The sequence below is a fragment of the Hippocampus zosterae genome, chromosome 13 (assembly GCF_025434085.1).
Source record: "Hippocampus zosterae strain Florida chromosome 13, ASM2543408v3, whole genome shotgun sequence".
Lineage (NCBI taxonomy): Eukaryota > Metazoa > Chordata > Actinopteri > Syngnathiformes > Syngnathidae > Hippocampus > Hippocampus zosterae.
Window position 1 is genome coordinate 23,081,470 of NC_067463.1, and position 22,851 is coordinate 23,104,320.

General features: G+C 52.2%; 3 protein-coding genes across 5 annotated transcripts; all 3 read left to right on the forward strand.

Annotated features, from left to right (window-relative positions):
• The first annotated feature begins 243 nt into the window (after window positions 1–243).
• Window positions 244–6,187, forward strand: LOC127613133 (malate dehydrogenase, cytoplasmic-like). 2 transcript variants are annotated; one of them, XM_052084044.1, is made up of 9 exons: window positions 244–312; window positions 2,626–2,724; window positions 3,330–3,426; window positions 4,301–4,476; window positions 4,725–4,847; window positions 4,915–5,091; window positions 5,426–5,539; window positions 5,609–5,698; window positions 5,834–6,187. In XM_052084044.1, exons 1-9 carry the CDS (start codon window positions 259–261, stop codon window positions 5,954–5,956), a joined length of 1,053 nt encoding a protein of 350 aa, XP_051940004.1. In that variant the 5' UTR covers window positions 244–258; the 3' UTR covers window positions 5,957–6,187. The 2 variants fall into 2 exon arrangements, with proteins under 2 accessions (XP_051940004.1, XP_051940005.1); XM_052084045.1 differs by lacking the exon at window positions 244–312 and adding an exon at window positions 1,436–1,600.
• Window positions 6,188–8,757: 2,570 nt separating this feature from the next.
• Window positions 8,758–13,529, forward strand: LOC127613128 (UTP--glucose-1-phosphate uridylyltransferase-like). The gene is made up of 10 exons (XM_052084039.1): window positions 8,758–8,921; window positions 9,757–9,872; window positions 10,284–10,391; window positions 11,188–11,373; window positions 11,462–11,595; window positions 12,018–12,303; window positions 12,378–12,575; window positions 12,662–12,904; window positions 13,006–13,110; window positions 13,235–13,529. Exons 1-10 carry the CDS (start codon window positions 8,900–8,902, stop codon window positions 13,340–13,342), a joined length of 1,506 nt encoding a protein of 501 aa, XP_051939999.1. The 5' UTR covers window positions 8,758–8,899; the 3' UTR covers window positions 13,343–13,529.
• Window positions 13,530–13,771: 242 nt separating this feature from the next.
• vps54 (VPS54 subunit of GARP complex) lies at window positions 13,772–22,773 on the forward strand. 2 transcript variants are annotated; one of them, XM_052084001.1, is made up of 23 exons: window positions 13,772–13,921; window positions 14,984–15,147; window positions 15,243–15,484; window positions 15,565–15,652; window positions 15,738–15,775; window positions 15,992–16,123; window positions 16,198–16,583; window positions 16,717–16,843; window positions 17,057–17,164; window positions 17,241–17,296; window positions 17,370–17,466; window positions 17,548–17,810; window positions 17,948–18,083; window positions 18,645–18,826; window positions 18,892–19,004; window positions 19,781–19,844; window positions 19,925–20,030; window positions 20,238–20,325; window positions 20,397–20,518; window positions 20,621–20,701; window positions 21,311–21,418; window positions 21,493–21,587; window positions 21,858–22,773. In XM_052084001.1, exons 2-23 carry the CDS (start codon window positions 14,994–14,996, stop codon window positions 21,961–21,963), a joined length of 2,892 nt encoding a protein of 963 aa, XP_051939961.1. In that variant the 5' UTR covers window positions 13,772–13,921; window positions 14,984–14,993; the 3' UTR covers window positions 21,964–22,773. The 2 variants fall into 2 exon arrangements, with proteins under 2 accessions (XP_051939961.1, XP_051939962.1); XM_052084002.1 differs by having other exon boundaries at window positions 15,741–15,775.
• The last annotated feature ends 78 nt before the right edge of the window (window positions 22,774–22,851 follow it).

Sequence of the window (22,851 nt, forward strand, 5' to 3'; positions counted from 1 at the left end):
TACAAAAGTTGAAAACGCAGTCAATGACACAAAAACGGCTTAGTAGCATCTATTTTTATTCTTTAAATCTCATTACAGACTAGACGAGTGTGTGCGTGTGTGTAATGTATGTGCCGCATCACCTTGAGGCAGGACTTTGCGCATGCGCAGCTCTGTGTCCCCGTGTCCATCTGCCTTTTCTTGGTGGCGGGAAGGAGGACGAGGCGGTCATCTTCATATTCGTCATCATCTGTGCTGAGCGGACGTGATTGAAGAATTATGTTGACGTTGCTGACCTCCATGTATCTGATGGCACGGGCCTTTTCGTCGCAGGTCAGTCCCGCGATCCGTGAACGCACCAACTCCGTCAGTGCTGCCTCCATGGACGTCATTGCGAGGTTGCCGCTGCCGTTTACGGTTTAGTGCGGGGTCCGTGAATGCACCACTGCCGCTTTTTTTTTCGCCTCCGCCGTTGTTGCTCCCGGAAGTCACCAAATAAATTTGTCCAAACTAGACTTTCTAGTGTAGTGTCACGTGGTACACGCGTCCACCTGCTGACTCCTTGGTCAAGATTTTGCTCTAGTACCACTGACCATATCCGGTGGTTTCTTTCAAAATAAATGCAAACAGGACACGGGAGTATTTGAAAGATCATCCCCATTGACTAATACAAAGCTCTACTCTTCGTGGATAGATGTGATAGAAATATAGATAGTTGTATTATTAAGACCTAGCCAAACCGTGCTTGCGTTGAGATCACATCAGACGGCGGGACTCCATATTCATACCTTTCCCACTTTATTACTGTTTGTGTGTGGTGGTTTTTATTTGGGAGTGTAATTGGAGTAGTCGTATGGTGCGGGTGAGAGGTGAGGCGGTTCAGGAGGCACTTGCTGCCACGGCGCCTGCCAGGTTCTTAAAGGACGCTAAGTACGCTAATGCCGCTTAACGCGACCATGCACACACATGCCTCTCTTGCAACAGAATTACTATACATTTATTGATTACTTTCAACATGTTTTGTTGCGATTTTCTTTCACCTGAAATTTTGTTGAACCAAATACCTACCTATCGTCTCCCTATCTGGTAGTCCTAATATTTGCCACGTGATGTCGCTAACGCAACATGGACTCAAGCGAAAAAAAATGTAAAGCAAATGAATGAACGATAGCGACGGAATTGTTCTTCCAACGATGTCATTATGATAAAAAATAAACTAAACTATCAATAACGGAGTAGTAAAAGGGGATGAACACACGCATATACTGTAGTCAAAGTCATACATTTTGATATATTATTATTGTTATGACGATGATTATGATTATTATTAGTAGTAGTAGTATTGGTATTATAGCTACTCGATTTAATTTCACGTTGCGTTACATTTCCTGATCACGAGCCCAGTTTGGAGCAGTAGGCGCGGGTTGGGTTCCGCAATGCCTCATGGGACATGGAGTCCTTTCTGTGGAGGGTGGCGGGCGTTTGCTCCTTTAAAAGACTTCAAGTCCCACATGTCGCGCGCGAGTAAAGAGGCGTAGTCTTCGACAGAGGTGACCCCCAAGCCTCCAAGCGACTAAGTCCGCCACCATCCTCTCCTCGCTCCTCGTCGTCGTCTGAAATGGTAAGAACAACGTTTCGACTTCCTTCCAACAAACCCAAACATCGCGACGGACGTCCTTTCGCTTCTTTTTCCTTGCGAGCTTCACGGTGCTCCAAACAAAAGGGCCGCGTGTCTGAATGACATTTAATTCATTTTTTCCATCGTTCATCGTGACCCATTTGTGTGACGCAACGACACGAACGGACGATGCGACAAAAATACTGCGCGGCGAAACAGTGGCTCGGTGAAAGTTGAAAGTATTTTTGGGACGCCGGTGACGTCACCAGGCTTGTGTCACGCGATCGTGCGAAAAAAAGCCCCTTCATTTCGCGTGGTTCCGAACGGACTTGAGTGTCCACCGCAGCCGGGAGGAGACCGGGCATCTCATCCGACATCTTCTAATCGGCGCTCTCATCATTTGCGCATCAAGTTATTGCAAGCGTGAGGCAGAACCAAAAGAAAGAGAACGTGGTTCGAATTTGCTTCCGGTCAACTTTTTAATCAGAGACACGTGCTGCGTTGTGCAGACGTGCAACGTCGTCGCAACGCCTCTGAATGTTCTCATTTCATTCTCCGAGCATTGCCTGGATTGCCAGCGCAGGTTTTCCTCGGGTCACGCAAGGAAGAACTGGGAAGAAAGATTTACTGGATGCGAACAACTTCAGAGCCAACCGCGACGCTCCCCGTTGCGATCGATGAGGCGGCCCGAGAGTGGTCGTTAATGGACATCGGCGCGCAAGGGAAGCCGCGGCGTCTCGGCGCCCCCTTAAAGTCCGAGCGAGGCGAGCCAAAGCTAATCTTGTACCCAGTCGAACTTTGATCCGAGACGAGCGCCGCGCCCGAAGGCCGTCCGACTGGTTCCACTTTGGTGCGTGCGCAGGCGAGAGACGCGGCATCTGCTTTCTAAATTTAGCCAAAGTCATTTGAATATCAAGTGACAGCATCTGACGCACGCTGTCAGTCTCCCGATTGTCGTGTCATCCGGATTTGTGGGGCGCCGTCTGAATGGAGGATGAAGAACCGCCTTTGCCTTTGCTTGCCCGCAGGCTGATCCCATCCGAGTTGTGGTGACCGGCGCCGCCGGGCAGATCGCCTACTCGCTGCTCTACAGCATCGCCAAGGGCGACGTCTTCGGGAAGGAGCAGGTGAGCTTGCTATGCTAACGGGACGCCGGCTACACAAATGGACTCAAAGTGTTGTGGAAAGACCTCAGATGTGTTTCGAATAACGTCCTGGTTGGACAGAAAGGAGGAAGATTTTTAAAAAATAATAATAATAATAATAATAAAGGATTCATCCATTTTTCGAGTAATGTCCAGTTCTGAAGAAGAAAAAAGAGATTGCTGTCGCATGCTAGTATGTGATCGGTAATAGGGCAGTGAGTTGAGGAGCTTCATTTCAACAAAGTTGTGCCGTGGCGCCGTCTTTGTGGCGTGTAGAGGCAACTTGAAAGCCTTCAGGGGGGGGGGGGTCAATTCCTCGTAGAGTTTCATTATTCGGGGGCTCTCTGTTTGGGGGAAAAAAAAAAAGCTGAGCCAACACAATGTTTGATTAAAAAAAAAAAGAATAGAACTAAATATTGATCTCACACCCATCCTCCCATCTACTTCTTGTTTTTTTTTTCTTCCCTCTCCTCGGGAGGGTGAAGGTCGTTAATATTTGTCAAGCGTGGGCCCGTGAAGCCCTTTGAGCTCGGGGGGAGGGTTCAAAAGGTCACGCTTGTGTGTTTGTGTGTGTTTGTGCGCGTCAGCCCTTGGTGCTGGTGTTGCTGGACATCCCGCCCATGCTGCCGGTGCTGGACGGCGTGGTGATGGAGCTTCAGGACTGCGCCCTCCCGCTGCTGAGGGGTGAGCCGTCACCCCTACGCGCCCCCCCCCCCCGCACCCCTGGCTTAGCTTTGCGTAACGGCGCAAAGGACTACGCTGGCCAATTTGAGTGCGTTGACCCGGTGAGGGGGGGGGCGGTCGGGGAGGCGCGGCCAATGGCAGCGGGGATCACCGGGGGCGGGGGGGCGGTGAACCGCGACTAAAGTCCGCCTTGATAATGACGACGGCGCGATTATTATCATCAACCTTCGGGGAAGCTTGTTTTGTCCTGCGATCTTCGGTTCCGGTCTCCAATTGGGACGCTTTTGCGTCATGGTGGTCACCCGACGTACGCGTTTAGCTCGCAACGTCCTAATAACGCGCTTCAGGCATGACGACGTACTACAGGTGTCACAGTTCATCAAACTGATGAGCGCTATCTGATGAATCGGTTTTTATTTGCGATGATCGATTCGGCTTGAGGAGAACGTGTTGAACATCTGCGACGACGACGCAGTAAGTTGCCATAACAGGAGTCCTTTTGCGTCCGGGGTGACGCGTATCCTCGGGAGTATTCTTCTCTTTGTCTACATGTGCTGCTCCACCGTTTTGATCGATTCTGCTTACAACCATGTGGATGATGTCACCGCTGCGCGTCGGTGATCCAAAACGCTTTTTCGTTTCCTCGTGGCTCGACGACCACTAAGAAGCCCGTGAAATTGGACGGTAGCGTTAGCCTCTTCGGAAAACGCATCACAAAACTTCGATTGGGGCCCACATTTTGCATCGAGTGGACGTCTTTGGCGAGGATATTCCCAAACGCCTGCCGAACGTTGTCCTCCTCGCATGCTAACGACGCAAATCAAGTTGGCGTGACGCCCGTGGCTGAAATCCCCCCCCCCCCTTTCCCCGTCAGAGGTGATCCCCACCGACAAGGTGGAGGTGGGCTTCAAGGACATCGATGCCGCCATCCTGGTGGGCTCCATGCCCAGGAAGGAGGGCATGGAGAGGAAGGACCTGCTGAAGGCCAACGTGGCCATCTTCAAGACGCAGGGGGCCGCCCTGGACAAGTTTGCCAAGAAGACGGTCAAGGTGAGCGCAGACGTGAACGGGGCCGAGAGGGGGGGGGGGTGGGAGGAGTTGCCAGGAGGTCAAAGCTGCCCCTGCAGATCACGTGACCTTGACCTGCTGGTCAAGTTTTCCAAAATGGCCGACTTCCTGTTCGGTTTTGGATCCAAGAGATTTTTGTTCCGTTCGAGGGAAGCGGTGTTGAATATCAACGGATGGATGTTTCTAGCCGGCCGGCGCTGGGAGCCTCATGGTGTCGCTTCTCCGTCCAGGTTCTGGTGGTGGGCAACCCGGCCAACACCAACTGCCTGATCGCCTCCAAGTCGGCTCCGTCCATCCCCAAGGAAAACTTCTCTTGCTTGACCCGGCTGGACCACAACCGTGCCTCCTCGCAGGTGCGCTAACGCTAACGGGCAAAGCGCGTGAGGAGAAGCGTGCTGACTCCTCCTCCTTTGAGCGCAGGTGGCGCTGCGCTGCGGCGTGTCCTCGGACAAGGTCAAGAACGTCATCATCTGGGGCAACCACTCCTCCACGCAGTACCCGGACGTTCACCACGCCAAGGTCAACGTGCGCGGCGCCGAGGCGGCCGCGTACGACTGCGTCAAGGACGACGCTTGGCTCAGGGGAGCCTTCATCTCGGTGAGCAAAAACAACCACCCCCCAAAAAAAAATCTTAAAAATGACTTCATCCTGACACATTGGTATTTAAAATGCTATAAATAATAATTATAATAAAATGACAATTTTTTATTTGATTAATATCACTATCGATAGGGATGGGCGAGTACCGATACCAGGCGTCGGTATCGGGCCTATCCGACTTTATTTTAAGGATGAATTCATTCAAATGAATAAGAACTTGATTTTCTTTTATCGCGTTTCTCGCGGAGTTTGCTGATACTTGAGGCAAATCAAAAATAAAAATCTGATGATCGAGTTTTCTCACCTTGTCGTCGTCATTGCGTGGGCGCAGACGGTGCAGCAGCGTGGCGCCGCCGTCATCAAGGCCAGGAAGCTGTCCAGCGCCATGTCGGCCGCCAAGGCCATCTGCGACCACATGAGGGACCTCTGGTTCGGCACCAAGGAGGTGAGAGCGGCTTTTCTTCTTCTTCTTCTGCAGTTTGTTCATGATGCTTCTTTTTTTTCGTCTGTTCAGGGTGAATTTGTGTCCATGGGGGTGTATGCCGGAGGAAACTCTTACGGCATCCCAGAAGACCTCATCTACTCCTTCCCCGTCCAGATCAAAGTCAGTACAGAAACACAAGTCATCCCATGATATAGGATCCCCTTCTAAACCAACAATTAAAAAAAATGTCTTTTAGATACAAATATGCTTGTAAAATGTTTCTTGCATATTTGCAACTTGTCACGTGTTTTCCAGAACCAGAGCTGGAAGGTGGTGGACGGCCTCGGCATCAATGACTTCTCCCGGGCCAAGATGGACGCCACGGCCGCCGAGCTGGTGGAGGAGCGAGACACCGCCCTAGATTTCCTGTCCCAGTGACTGAGCCCGGTCGCCCCCGCTAGCCACGGCCCCTCCCGGCTGTGAAGACGGAGCCCAGACAAGCCCGCGTGTCCCGACCTCACCTGCGCTTTTCATGTCCACGTGTGAGCGCGTGCGTTTGTTTGTTCTCCGCAGACCTTTCAAAGCCGTCAGTCATCACAATCCGGTGTTGGTAGAAACACTCGTCAGTAACAAAATAACAATAAAAAACCATCAAGCTTAACCACAAAATGTTCTTTAATTGTGATGTATTGTTTTAAAGTGACCCCCCCCCCCCCCCAAAAAAAATGTTCAAGATATTTCAGTCTGAAATGTATTTTCCTCACGGGATTTCAATGTTCACTTTTCATCAAAGCTTTTAGGAACTGGTTGTTGGCTTCTGTCTTTCGAAATACACACACCGCTGGGAAGAGACACGTCATGATTGACAGGCGAGTGTCACCAATCACCACTGACGCTCGGTGACTCATTCAAAACTGAAAAACATGACAGACTTTACAAACGATTCGATTCTCCATGTATTCAAATGAAGTTATTTTATTTGCGACGAATGTTAACCACTTGGAAAAGAGATTGACAGCCAAGACTAACCTTTCGGCACCGACGCTCCCTATGTGTCGGCTTGTTACGAAGGTAAACTAAAGACAATGAAACGGTATACTTCTCCCATTCGAGTATTTCAATGAGACATGAAATAAGTGGAATTTCCGGCAGAAGGCGCCCTTTTAACCGTGATTGGCAGGAAAATCCGACCAATCAGCTCCGGTCAGACGGTCACTTCCGCGATGATTCCTCAGAAGGGGCGGGGTCGTCTTGTGAAAGCTAAGCTAGCGCATACCTGTACTTGAGCTAGCTCCCAGTCGGTGCGTTGCCTTTCCAGATGCTGAGATCGCTTCTTCGAATCTTGAGGTGAGCAACTCTGCAAATTGTTGCGGACGTGGCAGCGTTTGCACTCGCCATTTTCTCAGGTGCGCGGATTTTAGGTGATTAAAACGACATCGGCTACATGCAGATTTGTGACCCTTTGAAACTTTAGTGTAGGGGAAAAAATGACCTAAGACGAAAAACAAAAACGGTGTGACGTTTTTTAAAAAAAGAGAATTAATGTGGAAAATGCTAATATTGTATCGCTTCTGTTGCCTGTTTGAAATATGACACTTTGTGGGTGGCCCGGTTTAAATGTCAACAGAAAGCTCACGTCACAACACAACACAAGTTCAGGTTTCCAAAGTCAAAACGAATAGCGTCCTCTTATCCAGAGTGGGATTTTAATGTATCCTTCTCTCAGGGTAAAAAAATGAATAAAAACCTAAAACCACTCGGAGAAAGAATACATTATTATTGTGTGTGTGCGCGCGCGTGTTCAACAATACATTTCTTACTTCAAAAATATGAATTTCTGCTTTTCCCAAGTCCTCAATTAGCTGAAATCAATCATTTGAAATTGTTCAAAAGTGTTAACCCTTGAAGACGTTGGATTTTTAGGATTGGAAATGGTCTCAAATCTCAAAGTCAATAAACTTAATTAAAATAAAAAAATACGAAGCAGATGCAATTTATGGATCATAGCAACTTTTGGACCAAATTGGGAGCATTGTGAAGTTGCTCTGAAATGAATGGAGAAAAAAAGCCTTAAATATAAGTCGTTTTAAGATGGAGGCGACCCCTTTTTTTTACGATTAACATAAATGAAAGTACATTTGGCCACAAGAAATGGTCTGAAATCAACTTTGTCCGACGGCACAATCGACTCGACGGGCAGACGTGTGGTTGGATGATATTTGCACCGAACTGGTTTTGTCAGCTAGTCGCGCAAAGACAAACCAACCGCTGCTCGCGGTCATACCGATGGAGAATTGAGAGTGATTAACGAACCTACCCGTGCATGTTCTTGGAGTGTGCCCTGAGAAAAGCCACGCAGGCACGGGGAGAACATGCCAACTCCACCCGAGCCAGGAATCGAGCCACCGTGCCGCCTTTTTTTTCTTTCCTTGCCTCCTCAATTCCGCACTTTAATCTTACTCTATTTTTTTGTACTTTGCTGGTTGTTCTGTGTTATTGCAGGAGACTGTTGATGTCATTCACTCGATTTTCTGATTTGCTGCATTCTTTTCGTTTTTTTTTTAGTGTCAGTGAAGTAATCATGAATTTACGTTTTTTCAGAGGCTGCCCTTAAACGTCTCTCGAGGTTGAGAAGGCGCGTAGACCGAACACATCCGTTTTTGTATTTGCTTCAGTGGGAAACAAATGAAGAAAGTGTGTGTCTTATAGATAAAACAACAACATGGTTTTCTTTGTCTCGGAGCTGCATCCTTATGAATACGAGTGTACGTGGGATGTGTGAATGTTGTCGCGATGGGGGGTGAGGGGGCAATCACATTTCACGCACGGGATGAATCATTTGAATTCTCGCGTCTTTTCTGAAGCATAGTCAAACCCCGGTTTTCGAACGACATTTTTATACCTCGGATTACGACAGAAAATCGGTTCTTGACCAACCTGAGCGCACTTGACTCCTCTTGCCTTCCTTACATGAGGAAGTGATGCTTCCTCGGGGATTGTTCCATTGTGAGCAGACGTGTTCAATAAAGATTTTTTTTTCAAGAGCGTGATTTCGGTTTTCGAACAAATCGGTTTTCGAACGGCCTTCTGGAATGGATTATGGTCGAAAACCGAGGTATGACTGTAATTTGCCAACCTCACGGACAGGGGGTATCCGGTAACCCCCCACCTCCAAGATGTTTTGTTTTCTTGTTTCTCCCTGTGATTGGCCGGCATGCTTGTGGGCACGGCTGTCAATCAGGGATCCTCCTCTGCGCCGAGGGGGAGGAGGAAGAGGAGGAGGAACCCTTGGGCGCTCGCGAGTTGAGTTGAGTGACCCCCTCGCTCAGTCGCTTTTGGCCGCTGTGCGCGCGTCAGCCTGAAAATCGCAGCCGTGACGCCATGTCGACTCTGACGGTGGCGGGTGAGTTGCTATTCCCCCCCCCCCACCTCCCCTATCACTAAAAGGTTGCCATTCTTTCGATTCTTTGACTCTCTCGGTCAGCGTTGCATGTGAGAATCTGCGGGCGCTTGAGTGACGTCGGTTCCGAGCCGTCTCGGGCGACGCGGTGGCGTACGCGTGACGTCATAGCAAATCGGTGGATAAAAAGTTCTTCAAAAAGTGCTGTGTCCCTCGCAAACTTTTTCAACCTGGAGTGAGGCGACTTTGAGTCAGTGATTGTGGCAGAGTGTTGAGGTTGTGAATTGAAAAAGAGTCGCGTCCAAAACGAGTGCGTGTGGCCTTGACGACCAAAGAGGTCACTCACACTGCTTTGAACACTTTTCCCCCTCCAAGGAATAACTTTTTTGAAAATATTTTTTTTCAGAAAGAACAAAACTTTTTTTTGAGAAAATTGATTCCATTTTTTTTTTATGGGGGTTTTATCCCATAAAGCTCTGCTCGATCATACTTTTCTTTTTTTCACGGTATTTATTAATGTTGATATCATGCACGTGTTTTCCATTTCCCAGCATTGTTTGTGACCTTTTAGAAAAAAAAGAAATGAACGACCGTACACGTGTTCAAAAACCGCGTCCGTGCATCTCTGCATGCTGAAGTGTTGATCGTCTTGACCTCAAAATGTGAGTTTGAAGCCGTTTTCAAACTTTTGACAGGTACTGTGTATGCAAGGTCGTTGCTCAGGGGCCAGCAACCCTCAGTGTGACCTTGCATCGGACTTTTCCAATGCAATCAAACGTACATAAATGCAAATGTGCGTCGGGGCGCCCGCTCAGTCTTTGTGCACTCCTGTGCGCAGACCTCACCGCAGGAACCATGACTGAGTTCCAGGAGAAGCTACGGCAGCAGCACGAGGAGTCCATGTGCCGCGAGCTGGACGAGCTCGCCGCCACCGCGGGCGACGCCCACGCGCAGGTCGGTGGAAAGGTCACGCCAAAACCTCGAACGGGTAGTCCCACTCAACACGAGCTTTTTTTTTTTTAATTGTTGTTGATTTTCTGGCAAGAAAGAAATGTTCAATCGGCTGCCCGTCTCACCATCAGTGGTTCAGCTCTCTCCATCTCTCACTCACCCCCCTGCCCCCCAGCTAACCAGAGCGTGCCTCAAAGCTCTGTTCTGGGCCCACTCCTTTTCACCATCAAAGTGAAACCGTCGATTTGTTTTGGAGGGGTGTGGGGATGAAAGGAATCCTGGCATTGACTATAAAATGGAAGCTTCAGACCAAATGTCGGACTTGGCGTGTCCTCGACGTGAGCTTATGACTTGAGTTAACGCGGTGACTCGTCGTCCTGTTGAAGGCGCTGCTTTGTCATGTCGTTCTTTCAGAGTTGCAAGAAAGACTTTGAGGGCTTCAAGAGGCTCTTCCACAGGTTCCTGCAGGTCAAGAGTCCTGCGGTGGACTGGGCCAAAATCAGCCGGCCGCCCGAGGAAGCCGTGAGTGACCCCGATGAAAAAGCGCGGCGTGGAGAGCCTCCGTCATCAAAACGCACACGTATACAATTGGAGTCGAGCGATCATCCACCTCGATCCTTAACAATGGCGCCACGGTCGCTTGTTGTGTGCGTGTCCATTTTGACTCTCGGCGGTGAAGAAAGTCGGGGCACCGGCCCTTTAAATGAACACGGCGTGCATAACACGCGCCTTCCGGGAATAGCGGCGGCGCCACTGAAGGTCAGCGCCAGGAATAGTCGATGGCGTTCGGGTGGCGAGCATGAGACCTTTGGACACCTGCTGGCCCGAAGCGCGTGCCGGGGTCAGGACGCAACCTGGCGGCCGGCCGGCCGTCCGCCTGACCTCGGGTCCGCTGGCCACGTCTCACCGTGTTTGTCGTCTGTCGTCGTGTGTTTACAAAACTCCAAACTGAGACTGAACAAATAACTCCATTCCATCATTTCGGCCGGCTTTATTTTTTGACGTGCCGTATATCCATCCATCCATTTTCCAAAGCGCTCGATCCTCACTCGGGTGGCGGGGGGTGCCGGAGCCTATCCAAGCCGTCTTCGGGCAGTGGGTGGGGGACACCCTGAATCGGTTGCCAGCCAATCGCAGGGCACACAGAGGGCAAAAGTGAATTGCATAAAAAGTGGTTTTTCTTTGGTTTTGCCAAAATCCAAATCTTCATTGACGTTTTGATCCAAATTGGAGCCCAACTGCTCAATTGCCGCGTCAATTTGAAATGGACTGATTGTTCAGCCCCCGCCCGCGTGACGGAAGCTCCCGTGTTGTTGAGGTGGTGGCGTACGAGGAAATGGTGGCGACGGAGGTGCCGGCGGACGTGGCGGCGTGCCTCAACAAGCTGGCGGTGGTCAAGCTCAACGGCGGCCTGGGCACCAGCATGGGCTGCAAAGGCCCCAAGAGTCTCATCAGCGTGCGCAACGAAAACACCTTCCTGGACCTCACCGTCAAGCAGATCGAGGTCAGCCACGCCACGGGGCTCCCGTTTTGTCGTTCCGTCGCCCCGTCCTTCTCCTTGTTGCTTTAGTGCGCACGCCCCCTTTTTGCAGCATTTGAACAAGACCTACGATGCCCACGTCCCTCTCGTGCTGATGAACTCCTTCAACACGGACCAAGAAACCAGGAAGATCCTTCAGAAGTACAAACATCACCGACTCAGGATACACACCTTCAACCAGAGCAGGTACAGACGTGCGCACGCAATGTACGCTGAAACTCCTCTACAGCAAAATCATATTTGCGGCAAGAGATTTTTCACAACAGGGGGCAGCAAACGCACAGGCGGCCCGGCGCTCTAGCGGTTGGCGCGTCAACCTCGCGGTGCACAGCTCGTGGGTTCAGAGGTCGCTGTTGGATTAGACTTTTGCGGAAGGCTCGTTTTCATTGTAGTGAATCTCGTTGCGAGGCAAGAGCAGAGAAAAAAAAATTGTGCAACAGACTTTTTGTCGTAGGGGGAGCAGAAAAGTGGGATTGGCGTTCATGCGTGAACATTTTTTCACACCCGGGCTATTTTCGCCCATATAGTTTTTGTTGTAGAGGAGTTCCACCGTATATGCACGGAGACGCTCGCACCTGAACATCCTCGATGGTATGTGTGGCGCTTAGGTACCCGCGCATCAACAAGGAGTCGCTGCTGCCTATCGCCAAGAGTTTGGAGAGCGCGGAGGCGTGGTACCCGCCGGGTCACGGCGACATCTACGCCAGCTTGGCCAACTCGGGCCTGCTCCAGCAACTTCTGGACGACGGGAAGGAGTACATCTTCGTGTCCAACATCGACAATCTGGGCGCCACCGTCGACCTCCGCATCCTCCGACGCCTCATCGGCCAGCCGGCCGACAGGCGCTGCGAGTTCGTCATGGAGGTCACCGACAAGACCCGCGCCGACGTCAAGGTACGCGTGCCCCCCCCCCCCCCGACCCGAGCGCTTCCTGCCGGGGTCTGACTTCCCATGGGCGCGACTTCCAGGGCGGTACGCTGATTCAGTACGAAGACCACCTGAGGCTCCTGGAGATCGCGCAGGTTCCCAAAGCTCACGTGGACGAGTTCAAGTCGGTCACCAAGTTCAAGATCTTCAACACCAACAACTTGTGGATCTCGCTGAGCGCCATCAAGAGGCTGGTCGACGACAACGCCATGGACATGGAGGTCATCGTCAATCCCAAGGTCACCCGCGCGCGCACTCCCACCCCACGGCGTGGCGTCGCTCGCCGCTCCCGCGTAGCGTGACGCGTCCCGGTGTGTCCACCCAGACGCTGGAGGGCGGTCTCAACGTGATCCAGCTGGAGACGGCGGTCGGCGCGGCCATCAAGAGTTTCCGCAACGCCATGGGCGTCAACGTGCCGCGCTCGCGCTTCCTGCCCGTCAAGACGTCCTCTGACCTGCTGCTGGTCATGTCCAACCTCTACAGCTTGGACGCGGGTTCTCTGACCATGAGCCAAAAGAGGGAGTTCCCCACCACGCCGCACGTCAAGCTGGGGGGCTGCTTCACCAAGGTCGGCGCTTGATCTGCGCGTCGTACGCCACGGCGATTGCAGCTCCCTTTGATTCACGTTAGCCACACGTCAATTGGGCGCTATGCTAATGTCGCCGCCAGGTCCAAGATTTCCTGACCCGCTTCGACAGCATCCCGGACCTGCTGGAGCTGGACCACCTTACTGTGTCGGGAGACGTCACCTTTGGGAAAAACGTCTCACTCAAGGTACGTGAAAAGTCTAAATCCCCCCCCTCCCACAGATTTAGCATAAATGCCGTGCTCCCTTACAACCTTCAAAGAAGCACACCAAACATAAAGCGACATCAAGCTGATGATTTTCTGCCGGCAGGGAACGGTGATCATCATCGCCAACCACGGCGACCGTATCGATATCCCCTCCGGAGCCATGCTGGAGAACAAGATTGTGTCCGGAAACCTCCGCATCCTGGACCACTAACTAAAAGCGCACACCGACAAAAACGATGGCGGGGAAACCAGGCAAAAGTGCTCTTTTTCACAACGTTGACGTCTGGCCCGCAAGCAGGCCGTTTTTGGTCCAAGGTGACCAAACAGGAAGTTACTGTCCACGAGCGTGTGTGTGTGTGTGTGTGTTTCAGGTCAATAAATGAAAAGTTATTCTGGTCTGCCCGAGGCTCTTTTGGTGAAATCCTGGGAGGGAGGGAGAGAAAACGGGATGAATGTCCGTGGAGTAATGGCACCGTTCTCAGATCATTTGTGAGCTCTGGCTTCCGGATTCGCGAATCGAATTCGCGTCGGCGGTTCTCCGGGCAGAGACGCGACCGGTGTAGTTGCACGCCCGTCCAGCGGTCGGCAGCAAAGCGCCCGCACAATCTGCTGACCGAAGAAAAGCGCCGCCGGCGCTTCGGCGTCGAGCGACGGTTGCCTGCCATCGCTTGGCAGCGCGCGTGCGATGCGTTCGTAGCCGCTTTTGCTCCCGCGTCGGGTCCTCGCCTGTCGGTGTGATGTCGAGCGACAAAGGAAACGACCGCGGCTGCCGTCCCGCTTTCGACGACAGGTAGGCGAGGGGAGTTCGTTTGACCGCCGACCGGCTCTTCGGAGAGCTCGGCGTAGCTTAGTTTAGCCGAGCGGCTAAACTGCTCGCGTCCGGGGACGCGGAAACACCTCCGCATTTAGCTTTAGCATTAGCTTCGGCGACTGACACGGACGCGGCGTCACCCGGAGGCGAACGCGGAGGCTGCTCGTCGACGCAAACGCAAAGAAACGTCGCCGCCTCGAAACGTTTCGCACCAACGAGCGTCGGCTGCGGTGGAGCGCGAGCCGCGCCGCTAACGCTCGCGCTAATGCTACGAGCGTCCCGTCACAGCTGCTCGTCCTCGTTGACGAGTCGGCGTTCAACGCCGACTCCAAATGACGCGTTTCCAGTCGCGTATCATAGAAACGACGATCACGTGAACGAAAATAACGCCATCGAAGCCGATGACTTCGAGCTCCCCCAAAGGTCACAATGTTTATCCAATTTTAACGCGAGAGACGTTTCTTGCTTTACGAATGAGAAAAGAGTTTGTTTTGATCGAGAGTCTGCCTTGAATCGGAATGTTTGTGCTTTCTCGGCGATCTCAGGCCGTGACAGCGGGAAGCTGCGAAAGGTCACCAAGCGTCACACGCCCCGCTCGTCAACGTTTGACAGGACTTTCGATCCGACTTGACTCGTGTCACGAGTGCGGTGGCACTTTTTCAAGTAGCGAGTCGTTGCTTGCTTTTGTTTGCTCTCACGGAGTACAAGCAATTTCGAGCTCGGCTTTCGCTCAGGTGAAGTAAAAAAAAATGCCTCAGCATGTGGGGAAGGAGAGCCACGTTCACCATTTCCTGTACGTCACCCCCGCCCCCCCAAAAAACTCAAACTCCAATCTAAAATGACACCACGCGGGTCTGATGGGACTCGCTCAGCCACGCCCCTTTTCAAGGTGGCTATCGGCAGCGATTCTACAGTCCATTTCATTTGTGAGCGCTATTTTCTTACACTTTGCCGTACTTCACGCGAGCGTCCGATGGCACCGCAATGCATCGGCAGGTCAAATTCACCCCCCCCCCCCCCCCCCCTCGTCTCTCCGCGCAGCTAGCCGCCCATGGCGGCCCGCCCCGTCTCCTCGGCGATGCCTCGGCCCGCCGTCCGAGACGGGCCCTTCAGCAAGGAGCGGGAGCCTCCGCCGCTCCGCCCCTCCCCTTCCCGGTGCCGCCCCGCCCTCTCGCTGCCCGACGTGTGCCCCAAAGAGCCCGGCGGTAAGCACAAATGGCGCTAGCGATCCACTCGACGCCACTCGTATGCGAGAACTGGGCAATAAAGCGCGGCGACTCATTTTGACCCCCGCGCGCAGGCGACGGGCGGGGCCTGCGCGAGGGACCGTCGGTGGTCTCGGAGCACGACCGCTGGACGGTTTACAGTTCCAAGGTCAACCTGCCGGCGGCGCTCAACGACCCGAGGCTGGCCAAACGCGAGTCGGACTTCTTCACCAAGACCTGGGGGCTGGATTTTGGCGAGACGGAGGTGATGCCGTCCTTCTGCCTCGGCAACGTCACGCCGGAGCACTTTGGCGCCTACCTGCAGGAGAGCGCGCAGGTGAGCTTCGGGCGGATTTGGTTTTGCTTTTAATCTGAAAGCAGACTTGTTTTCATGGGGTCTTGGGGCGGGGCTTTCAGAGGGAAAAAATCCACAAGCGATGCAAGGCTCTTTGTCCCATCAAAGAGGACTTTGTGGACGCCATCCGCAGCGCCGGCACCAACCAAGGTTCCCGTTTGTTCACGAGCTGAAGGTCACGGGCTTTGGTCATGTGACTAAATGGAGTTGCTTTGTTTTTGTCTTTTGGGTCTAGCAGAGAAGTCAAGAGCCGAGTTGGAGCAAGTCCCCAAGGTAACGCGTTTGTCTTCTTTCTTCGCCGTTTGTGACTTGCGAGACGCGAAGCTTCCGCAAATGTGGAGATTTTTCTTGTTGTTCCTTTTTGGAACTCAAAGATCCCAAACGATTCCAAAGCTTGTCGGACCGTTAGCAAGTGCGCGCGCCTCGTAGCAGGCTCTTCCCGTGGCCTCGATGGACAAAAGCCTCAAGGCGAGCGTGGCCACTTTTCAGATGTTCCTGAGGCCCGACTTTGCCCTGGAGGAGCCGTCCACCTTCGAAGCCGTCCTGCCGTGGTCGCACTTTGACAGCGGCGGCGGGCGCAGCAGCCGCGACGTGCTGTCCTCCAAACTGCTTCAGGAGAAGGTCGGGGCCACGCGCTGCTTTTGTTTCTCAAACATCGATCTGGACCCAAATGATTTTCTTGTTGCGCGTTGCAGCTGAGTCACTACCTGGACGTGGTGGAGGTGAGCATCGCGCGTCAGATCTCGCTGCGCTCGGAGGCCTTCTTCCACGCCATGTCGTCGCAGCGCGAGCTGCGCGAGCGCCTGAGGGAGACGCAGGAGGCGGTGGCGGCGCTACGGCGCCGCACGGCCGCCATGGACCGCGTGATGTGCCGGGGCCCCCTGGCGGCCCTGCGCGCCGCCCTGACGCGCGGCAACTACGTCAAGCTGCACGGCAAGCTGAAGCTGATGGCCGCCGTGCACCAGACGCAGCCCACCGTGCAGCTGCTGCTCTCCACGTCCGAGTTTGTGGGCGCGCTGGAGCTCATCGCCACCACCAAGGAGGTCCTGCAGCAGGAGCTGCAGGGCATCCACAGCTTCAGGTGACGTGTCATCGTCGCCGTCGCCACTTGTGGGCGCTGTCCACCTTTTCACCGTGACCGCATCTCGAGGGTCTCGATTTGTTGAAAGTCGTCGGAGATGCCATTGACTTCTTGACTTTTTGTATGCGGGCAGGCATCTGGGCTCTCAGCTGTGCGAGTTGGAGAAGCTGATTGACAAGATGATGGTGGAGGACTTCAGCATGTACGCGCGCAGCGAGCTCAGCCGCAGCCTGAGGGACGACGCGCAGCTCCTGGAGAAGGTCTGTTTTGGGATGGACAAAGGAAACACAAGAATGATTCCACAACATACGATCATGTCAAGGCTGAGTCAGCTGGGGTACTAGAATTGTTGTCACCCCTGATCCAGAGATGATCATTCTGTCATTGATTGCTTTTGTCTGTGTTGTTTGGGGCATTCGCCGTTCCATCAAAAGCATCCTGATCACGTGACGTGTGTGTGTGTGTGTGTGCAGGAGCGTCTTCAGTCGCTGGTGTTTGGCCTGCTGCGCCAGAGGAAGTTGGACTTTTTGGACATTTACGGCGACGAGATGATGGCGGCGGCCAAGGCCGTCGTGTCCCAGGTCTGACCCCTGCCATTTTTTTATTTTGGCCTTGTTGTCATGGCAACGGGAAAGTGACGGCCATTTGTGTCGCCAGTGCGTCGCCGAGCGGCTCCTGTCCATTGACGACATCGACACGGAAGTCGTCACCAAGTAAGTCGCGGCGGTGCGGGTGTTTCGTCGCCGACGATGACGTCGCGCCCGCGGGCGCTTCTCCTGCCTCCAGGTTGGCCGAGCAGATGCGTCTGATGACCTTCCCTCAGTGGTTTGACCTCCTCAAGGACGTCTTTGAGTGCTTCCTGCTTTTCCTCCGCAGGATGAAGGTCAGTCACCACTTTGACTCTTTATTTTTCAAAGATTCTTTCCGACGGGAGAACCGAGATTGTGTTCTGGTCTTCTCCCAGGCCACCCTGGGCGTGATCCGGTTGGTGGTCTTGGAAGTTCTGGAGTCCACCCGGAAGACTTCCTCGGCGGGGAAGTCCCACCCGGAGCGCAGTCAACCTCACGAGGCGGCGCCCGGCATGTGCGGGGACGTCGCCGAGTTGGCCTACCTCACTCACGACGGCCCGTTTATCAGCGACGCCCTCCGCGACGCCCGCCAAGCCAGAGCCGCCACGCCCGCCGGGTCGCCGGGCGCCGACTCGGCGTCTGGAGGGCACAACTTCACGTAGGTCACTTCCCGCAAATCAGGAAAGTCTCAAAAGAACCGCCAATCAAAAACCGTTCGGACAGTCACAAATTTGAGCAGAAGTCCTCGAGGGTGTGTTGACTTGAACCAGTTTTGTTCCGTTCAAACCCATGCAGGTACACCACTGCCGATGAGGCGATATCATCCGACTTGGAGCTGAACCGTTTGCTCAACAACATCCAGGAGCTTCTGCACGCCGCCTCCGACATCAGCCACGATCGCTGTGTCAAGCTCCTCACTGCCAGAGCCAAGGTACCGAAACATTTGGGGCGTCATTTTTCCCAAATTTCAGTTGATACATTTTTAGACATCAAACCGATGAAGATCTCCTTTATTTGTCCCACACTGGGGAAATTTACAGCCCCCGGCAGCAAGAATGTGGGTAGAAAGAAGAAAAAACAAACAAACACCCTTCATTAATCCCCCAATCTGCAATCATTAAAAAAAACTTCATTTCAAACAAAAATCTCATTTTTAGATGTTCTTCTCACATTGGGCTGAGAAATGACGATTGAAGAACAAGGTGTATTTTTCGTCCAGGTCGTGGAGGATCAAAGCAGCTCCACGACTTGGGAAGAGTTCTCCAGGTTCTATTGGAGTTTGCCCAAGCGGTCGACGTGCATGTGTGGCATTATTTTTTTTGTAATGAATGAATTTCCTTCTTTTTGGCCTTCAATGAACAATCGTCTTGCTCTAAAATAAAGTAATTGCTCAAGTGTTGAAGTGTTCGTCCGGAGAAGCGACGCTGCCGTAGCTCTCGCGTCTTGCGTTGACCGCGTCCGGTATCACGCACTCTCCGCTTGTCGGCGACAGGACGGCTCTCTGGAGCGCATCGCTTCGTCCGAGTTTGTGGATCTCTCCGTGGCGGTGGAGTCCTTCGCCAAGGAGACGGAGGAGCTGTGCGGCAGGCGCAGCGTGTCCCTGCGGGGGGCGCTGCAGAGTCAGGCCGACCGCTTCGTCCACCGCTTCCACGAGGAGCGCAAGACCAAACTCAGGTGAGCGACCGGCGCCTGCCGCGATCGCCGCGACCATGACGACCGTGGATCAATGTGTGCCGCAGTCTCCTGCTGGATAACGAGCGCTGGAAGCAGGCGGAAGTTCCCGCCGAGTTTCAGGAGCTGGCCGACTCCATGGCGGGCGGCACCGTTGCGCTGGCGGTGCGCAAAGCGGCAGGTAGCCACCAGCGCAATATCGGTGTTGGTATTGCTGATATTAGCTTCTTCTCCCCCCCCCAATTTGAATCCCACGATTTAGTAGCATGATACTTTTGCTCGTGGTTCTCATACCGTCACAATCTACTACAAGCCCATGCATGCTTACATTCAAACAAATATTCTCTGGAAAAAATGTTGCCATTTTTGCAGAATTTTCTCTCTGTTGTCAAGCTGGCTCAATATGAAAGGACTGCCGATCTTTGACCCACTTTTCTCCAGATTGTCGCTACGTTTCTCCATTTTCTATTATTTTCTTCTCTTTTCTTTCTTACCGCTATTTTTTATTTTTCTTCTTCATGCGACCACTATTTTTATTTTTCTTCTTCGGGTTCACTTTGGCCTGGGATGTCAAGTTCAGCATTCGCTTCGATGGTATCTGTCGCCATCTAGCGTCGTGAAAGGGTATAATGTCTAGACCCCAAATATAAGACGACACCCACTTTTTCAGTCTTATTTCAATGCCCAAAACAACTGTCTCTATAATAAGCCGCTCTCGCACAACTCTAATTGCCCCATGGGGGATGAATAAAGTTTTCTGAATCTGAATCTAACTTGGTGTGCCCTCCAGATGGAAATTTACAAAAAGGGAACTGTCCTGTGAGACCGATTAATCGGCCGCTTTGTCAGTTACCTGACCTTTATTCTTCCAAATATCGGAATCCCTGTCAGTCAGTCAGGTTCTCATGGCATACTTTTTAAACCATTGCCGTGACAAGTTCTTCGGTGACATCACAGGTCCAGATGAAAGGAAGCCGGCTGACTTCTTGGTCGTCAAGGGCCACAAATACGCCGTGGTGGGGTAGGTGCGGCGGCGGGCGTCGCGTGACCTGCTCCGAAGCAAAGGGCCAGCGTTCTTACCAGCTTTGTGTTTGTCTTCAGCACGGTGCTGCTTCTCATCCGGATCCTTCTGGAATACTGCCAGTGTGTCAACGACATCCCGGCGATCGCCACCGACGTGTTGACGCGTCTGGCTGACCTCCTCAAGGTCAGAACGCTTTTCAGGTCATGTTTTTACTCGGCGGGAAAAGAAAAAATCATCCAGAGCTATTTTTGTTGTAATGTCACTTTTTTTTTTTTAATATGGCAATGAAAATGTTTAAAAACTTTTTTTGCGCGATCCATCGAGAAAATACTCAACATATAATTTGATAATTAAACTAATGTTCCTTACACCCCTGGATGTGTGTTGCAGCACTTCAACTCGCGCAGCTGTCAGCTGGTTCTCGGTGCAGGAGCGCTGCAGGTGGTCGGCCTCAAGACCATCACCACCAAAAACCTCGGTGAGCGCCCGCCCGCCCGCCCGCCCGCATCGGTCGACGGCAAAGATTGACGGCTGTGTGTTTTGTGTTAGCGTTAGCATCGCGCTGCCTGCAGCTGGTGATGTTCTACATTCCCGTCATCAGGCGACATTTTGAGAGCAAACTGCAGCCCAAACATGCCAACGTCCTCAGGCACTTTGACCACATCACCAAGGTGAGCGCAGCGGCGCCAACGTCTCACACACACACGCACACACACACACGCGTGCGCGGCACCCGCTTCCCGTTCATTGGCACGTGTGCTCTCGCTTTGCAGGACTACAACGACCACGTCGCCGAGATCTGGGCCAAGCTGGTGGCCATCATGGACGGCATCTTTGAGAAGGTTCTGACCAAGGTACAGACATGCCAATTCCCCCTCTTGTTCGGCATTTAACGATTCACCCCAAATTGATTGAAAATCCATTTCAACTGCTAAAATGTCCACCCTTTATCTGAGCTACGTGAGAAAAGCCACGCCGGCACAGGGAAAAGGTCCAAACGCAGGAGAAGGCCAGGGGCCCGAATTGAACTGCACTGTGAAGTGGGCGTGCTAACCAGTCGACCGCTTAAAATGGATCAAATATCGATGTAAAAAATGTATATACTGTAAAAAAAATCAAAGTGTTGACATTTTTTAATCACAAAAGGAATTGTAATTACAGTCAAATCTATTGTACGTTGATTTATTTTCACATTTAGTTCTGGCATGAACAAAACACGGGATAACCAAACAAAAATGTAGTGAGACAGTCAAATGTTTTTTTTTTAGGCGGTGTGGGGGGGGGGGGGGAGTTACTGTTTGTCACCAAATGCAGCATCTCTTGGTTCTATATATAATGAGTCATTCATTTTGTTTAAAAAATTTTGAATCGTTGCGTGAGTAAATCCTGAATTCCCTCCCTCCTGTCATTCTTTTGTTTTTGTTTTTTTGTTTCTTCCCCCTCCTGTTACGGCGTTGGCGCAGTATGAGGTGAAGGCCCCGATGCCGTCGTCGTGTTTCCGCAACGTGTGCAAGCAGATGGTCAAGATGCACGAGGCCATCAACGACCTCCTGCCGCCTGAGCAGACGCAGGTACGCCGTGCAAGGCCGCTTCCCGTTTGGGCCTCCCGCGACCAATCGGCTGACACGTTTGTGCGTATTTGTAGATGCTATTTGACCGGATCAACCTCAGCCTGAAGATGAACCTGAAGAGGCAGCTGGTTCGACTCGGCGTCGTCAACGACGGCGGCCCGCAGCACGGGTAACTCGCCTGTAGCCTGGCCACCAGCGGGGTAGTGTCATACAATCCAAAATGAATTGATTGATCAGCAACCAATGAATTCATGTTTTTCCTCGAGCTGGGTAAAATAATGACGTTGTCCACATTTTGGGAGTTCAAACAGTCGAGTCAATCATTTGCAGATTTTTAATCAGGGCAAACACTGCCCTCTCGTGGAAAGGAGTGGAACATCATTGTCTGTAGCCGCCCGTCCTTTTAAAATCAGTGAGGACTGTCGGCGTGTGTTCTCAGGCTGGTGGTGGTGGACGTGGCCTTCTACACGGAGAACGTGCAGGCCCTCAAGAACCTCGAGACTTTGGACCTCAACATGGCCGAGATCTGGGAGCAGAAGAGGTGACCCTGCGCCGACGCTGCCTTTAACAGAAACAAGATGGCGGACGAGCGGCGACGTCCTTGACGGAAAAGCCGTCTGAGCACTCGGCGGATGTGCGGAAGCTCAAGGTCTGGAACACTCTGTGCCCTCCCGTGTAAAGACAATCCAGTGCCGCGAGTAGAACGGCAACATTTTTGCTCCGCTACAAGCGTCACTTTTGGCCTTCTCGTGCGATTCGTATGAACGAGTCCAAAAATTCAATATCCCGCTGAGGGTCCAGGTACTAGTACGCTCTTTGTCCTCAATCGTAGGACAACGGCACTACTAGCGAGCCGAAGCCGCACTAATTGACAACTGTGTGCTACGACTCCTCATGAACATGTCAACTAGTGAGATTTGACTAAGTAGCACATCATTTAGCAACTCGTTGCCCACTGACCACGTGACCTTAGCAAAAAGAATTCCCCGATTTTGGAGAACCACCCTCCACCCCTCCCGGAGAGACTGTTGTCATGACAACATAGGACACCCCTCCCCCCTCCATCAAGAAGCTGAGGACCAAACTGACTTTTCCTTAAGTGCACCGCAGCATCTCAGGAAAATCGGGACATTCTTTTCACAATTTGCAGATTTGTGATCTTTTTTTTTTTCCTCCTTCAAACCTGAATATACTTTATTGAATCAGCACGTCATCAATGTGCCTCTACACAACTGTGCGTGTAACAGACTTGGCTTGTGTGGTTGTGTGCGCGCGTGTCTGTGCGCACGCATGTGTATGTCTTGAAGGTTTCTGATGCAAATAAACAAGAACGAAGGAGTTGTTGTTTCCAAGTGCATCTCGTGTAACGTCATTGAAAAGCTCCTTGATGCCCCTGATTTTGTAAATGATGACACATGACTTGCTTGAGCCTG

Coding starts and splice junctions, on each gene's coding strand:
- LOC127613133 (XM_052084044.1), top strand. CDS start 259: ATGTTGACGTTGCTGACCTCCATGTATCTGATGGCACGGGCCTTTTCG. Junction 2,725..3,329: donor ACGTCTTCGGGAAGGAGCAG/GTGAGCTTGCTA, acceptor TGTGCGCGTCAG/CCCTTGGTGCTGGTGTTGCT. Junction 5,092..5,425: donor TCAGGGGAGCCTTCATCTCG/GTGAGCAAAAAC, acceptor GCGTGGGCGCAG/ACGGTGCAGCAGCGTGGCGC.
- LOC127613128 (XM_052084039.1), top strand. CDS start 8,900: ATGTCGACTCTGACGGTGGCGG. Junction 12,905..13,005: donor TGGGGGGCTGCTTCACCAAG/GTCGGCGCTTGA, acceptor TGTCGCCGCCAG/GTCCAAGATTTCCTGACCCG. Junction 13,111..13,234: donor GGAAAAACGTCTCACTCAAG/GTACGTGAAAAG, acceptor TTCTGCCGGCAG/GGAACGGTGATCATCATCGC.
- vps54 (XM_052084001.1), top strand. CDS start 14,994: ATGGCGGCCCGCCCCGTCTCCTCGGCGATGCCTCGGCCCGCCGTCCGA. Junction 19,005..19,780: donor GGCGGTGCGCAAAGCGGCAG/GTAGCCACCAGC, acceptor GTGACATCACAG/GTCCAGATGAAAGGAAGCCG. Junction 20,326..20,396: donor CATCACCACCAAAAACCTCG/GTGAGCGCCCGC, acceptor GTTTTGTGTTAG/CGTTAGCATCGCGCTGCCTG.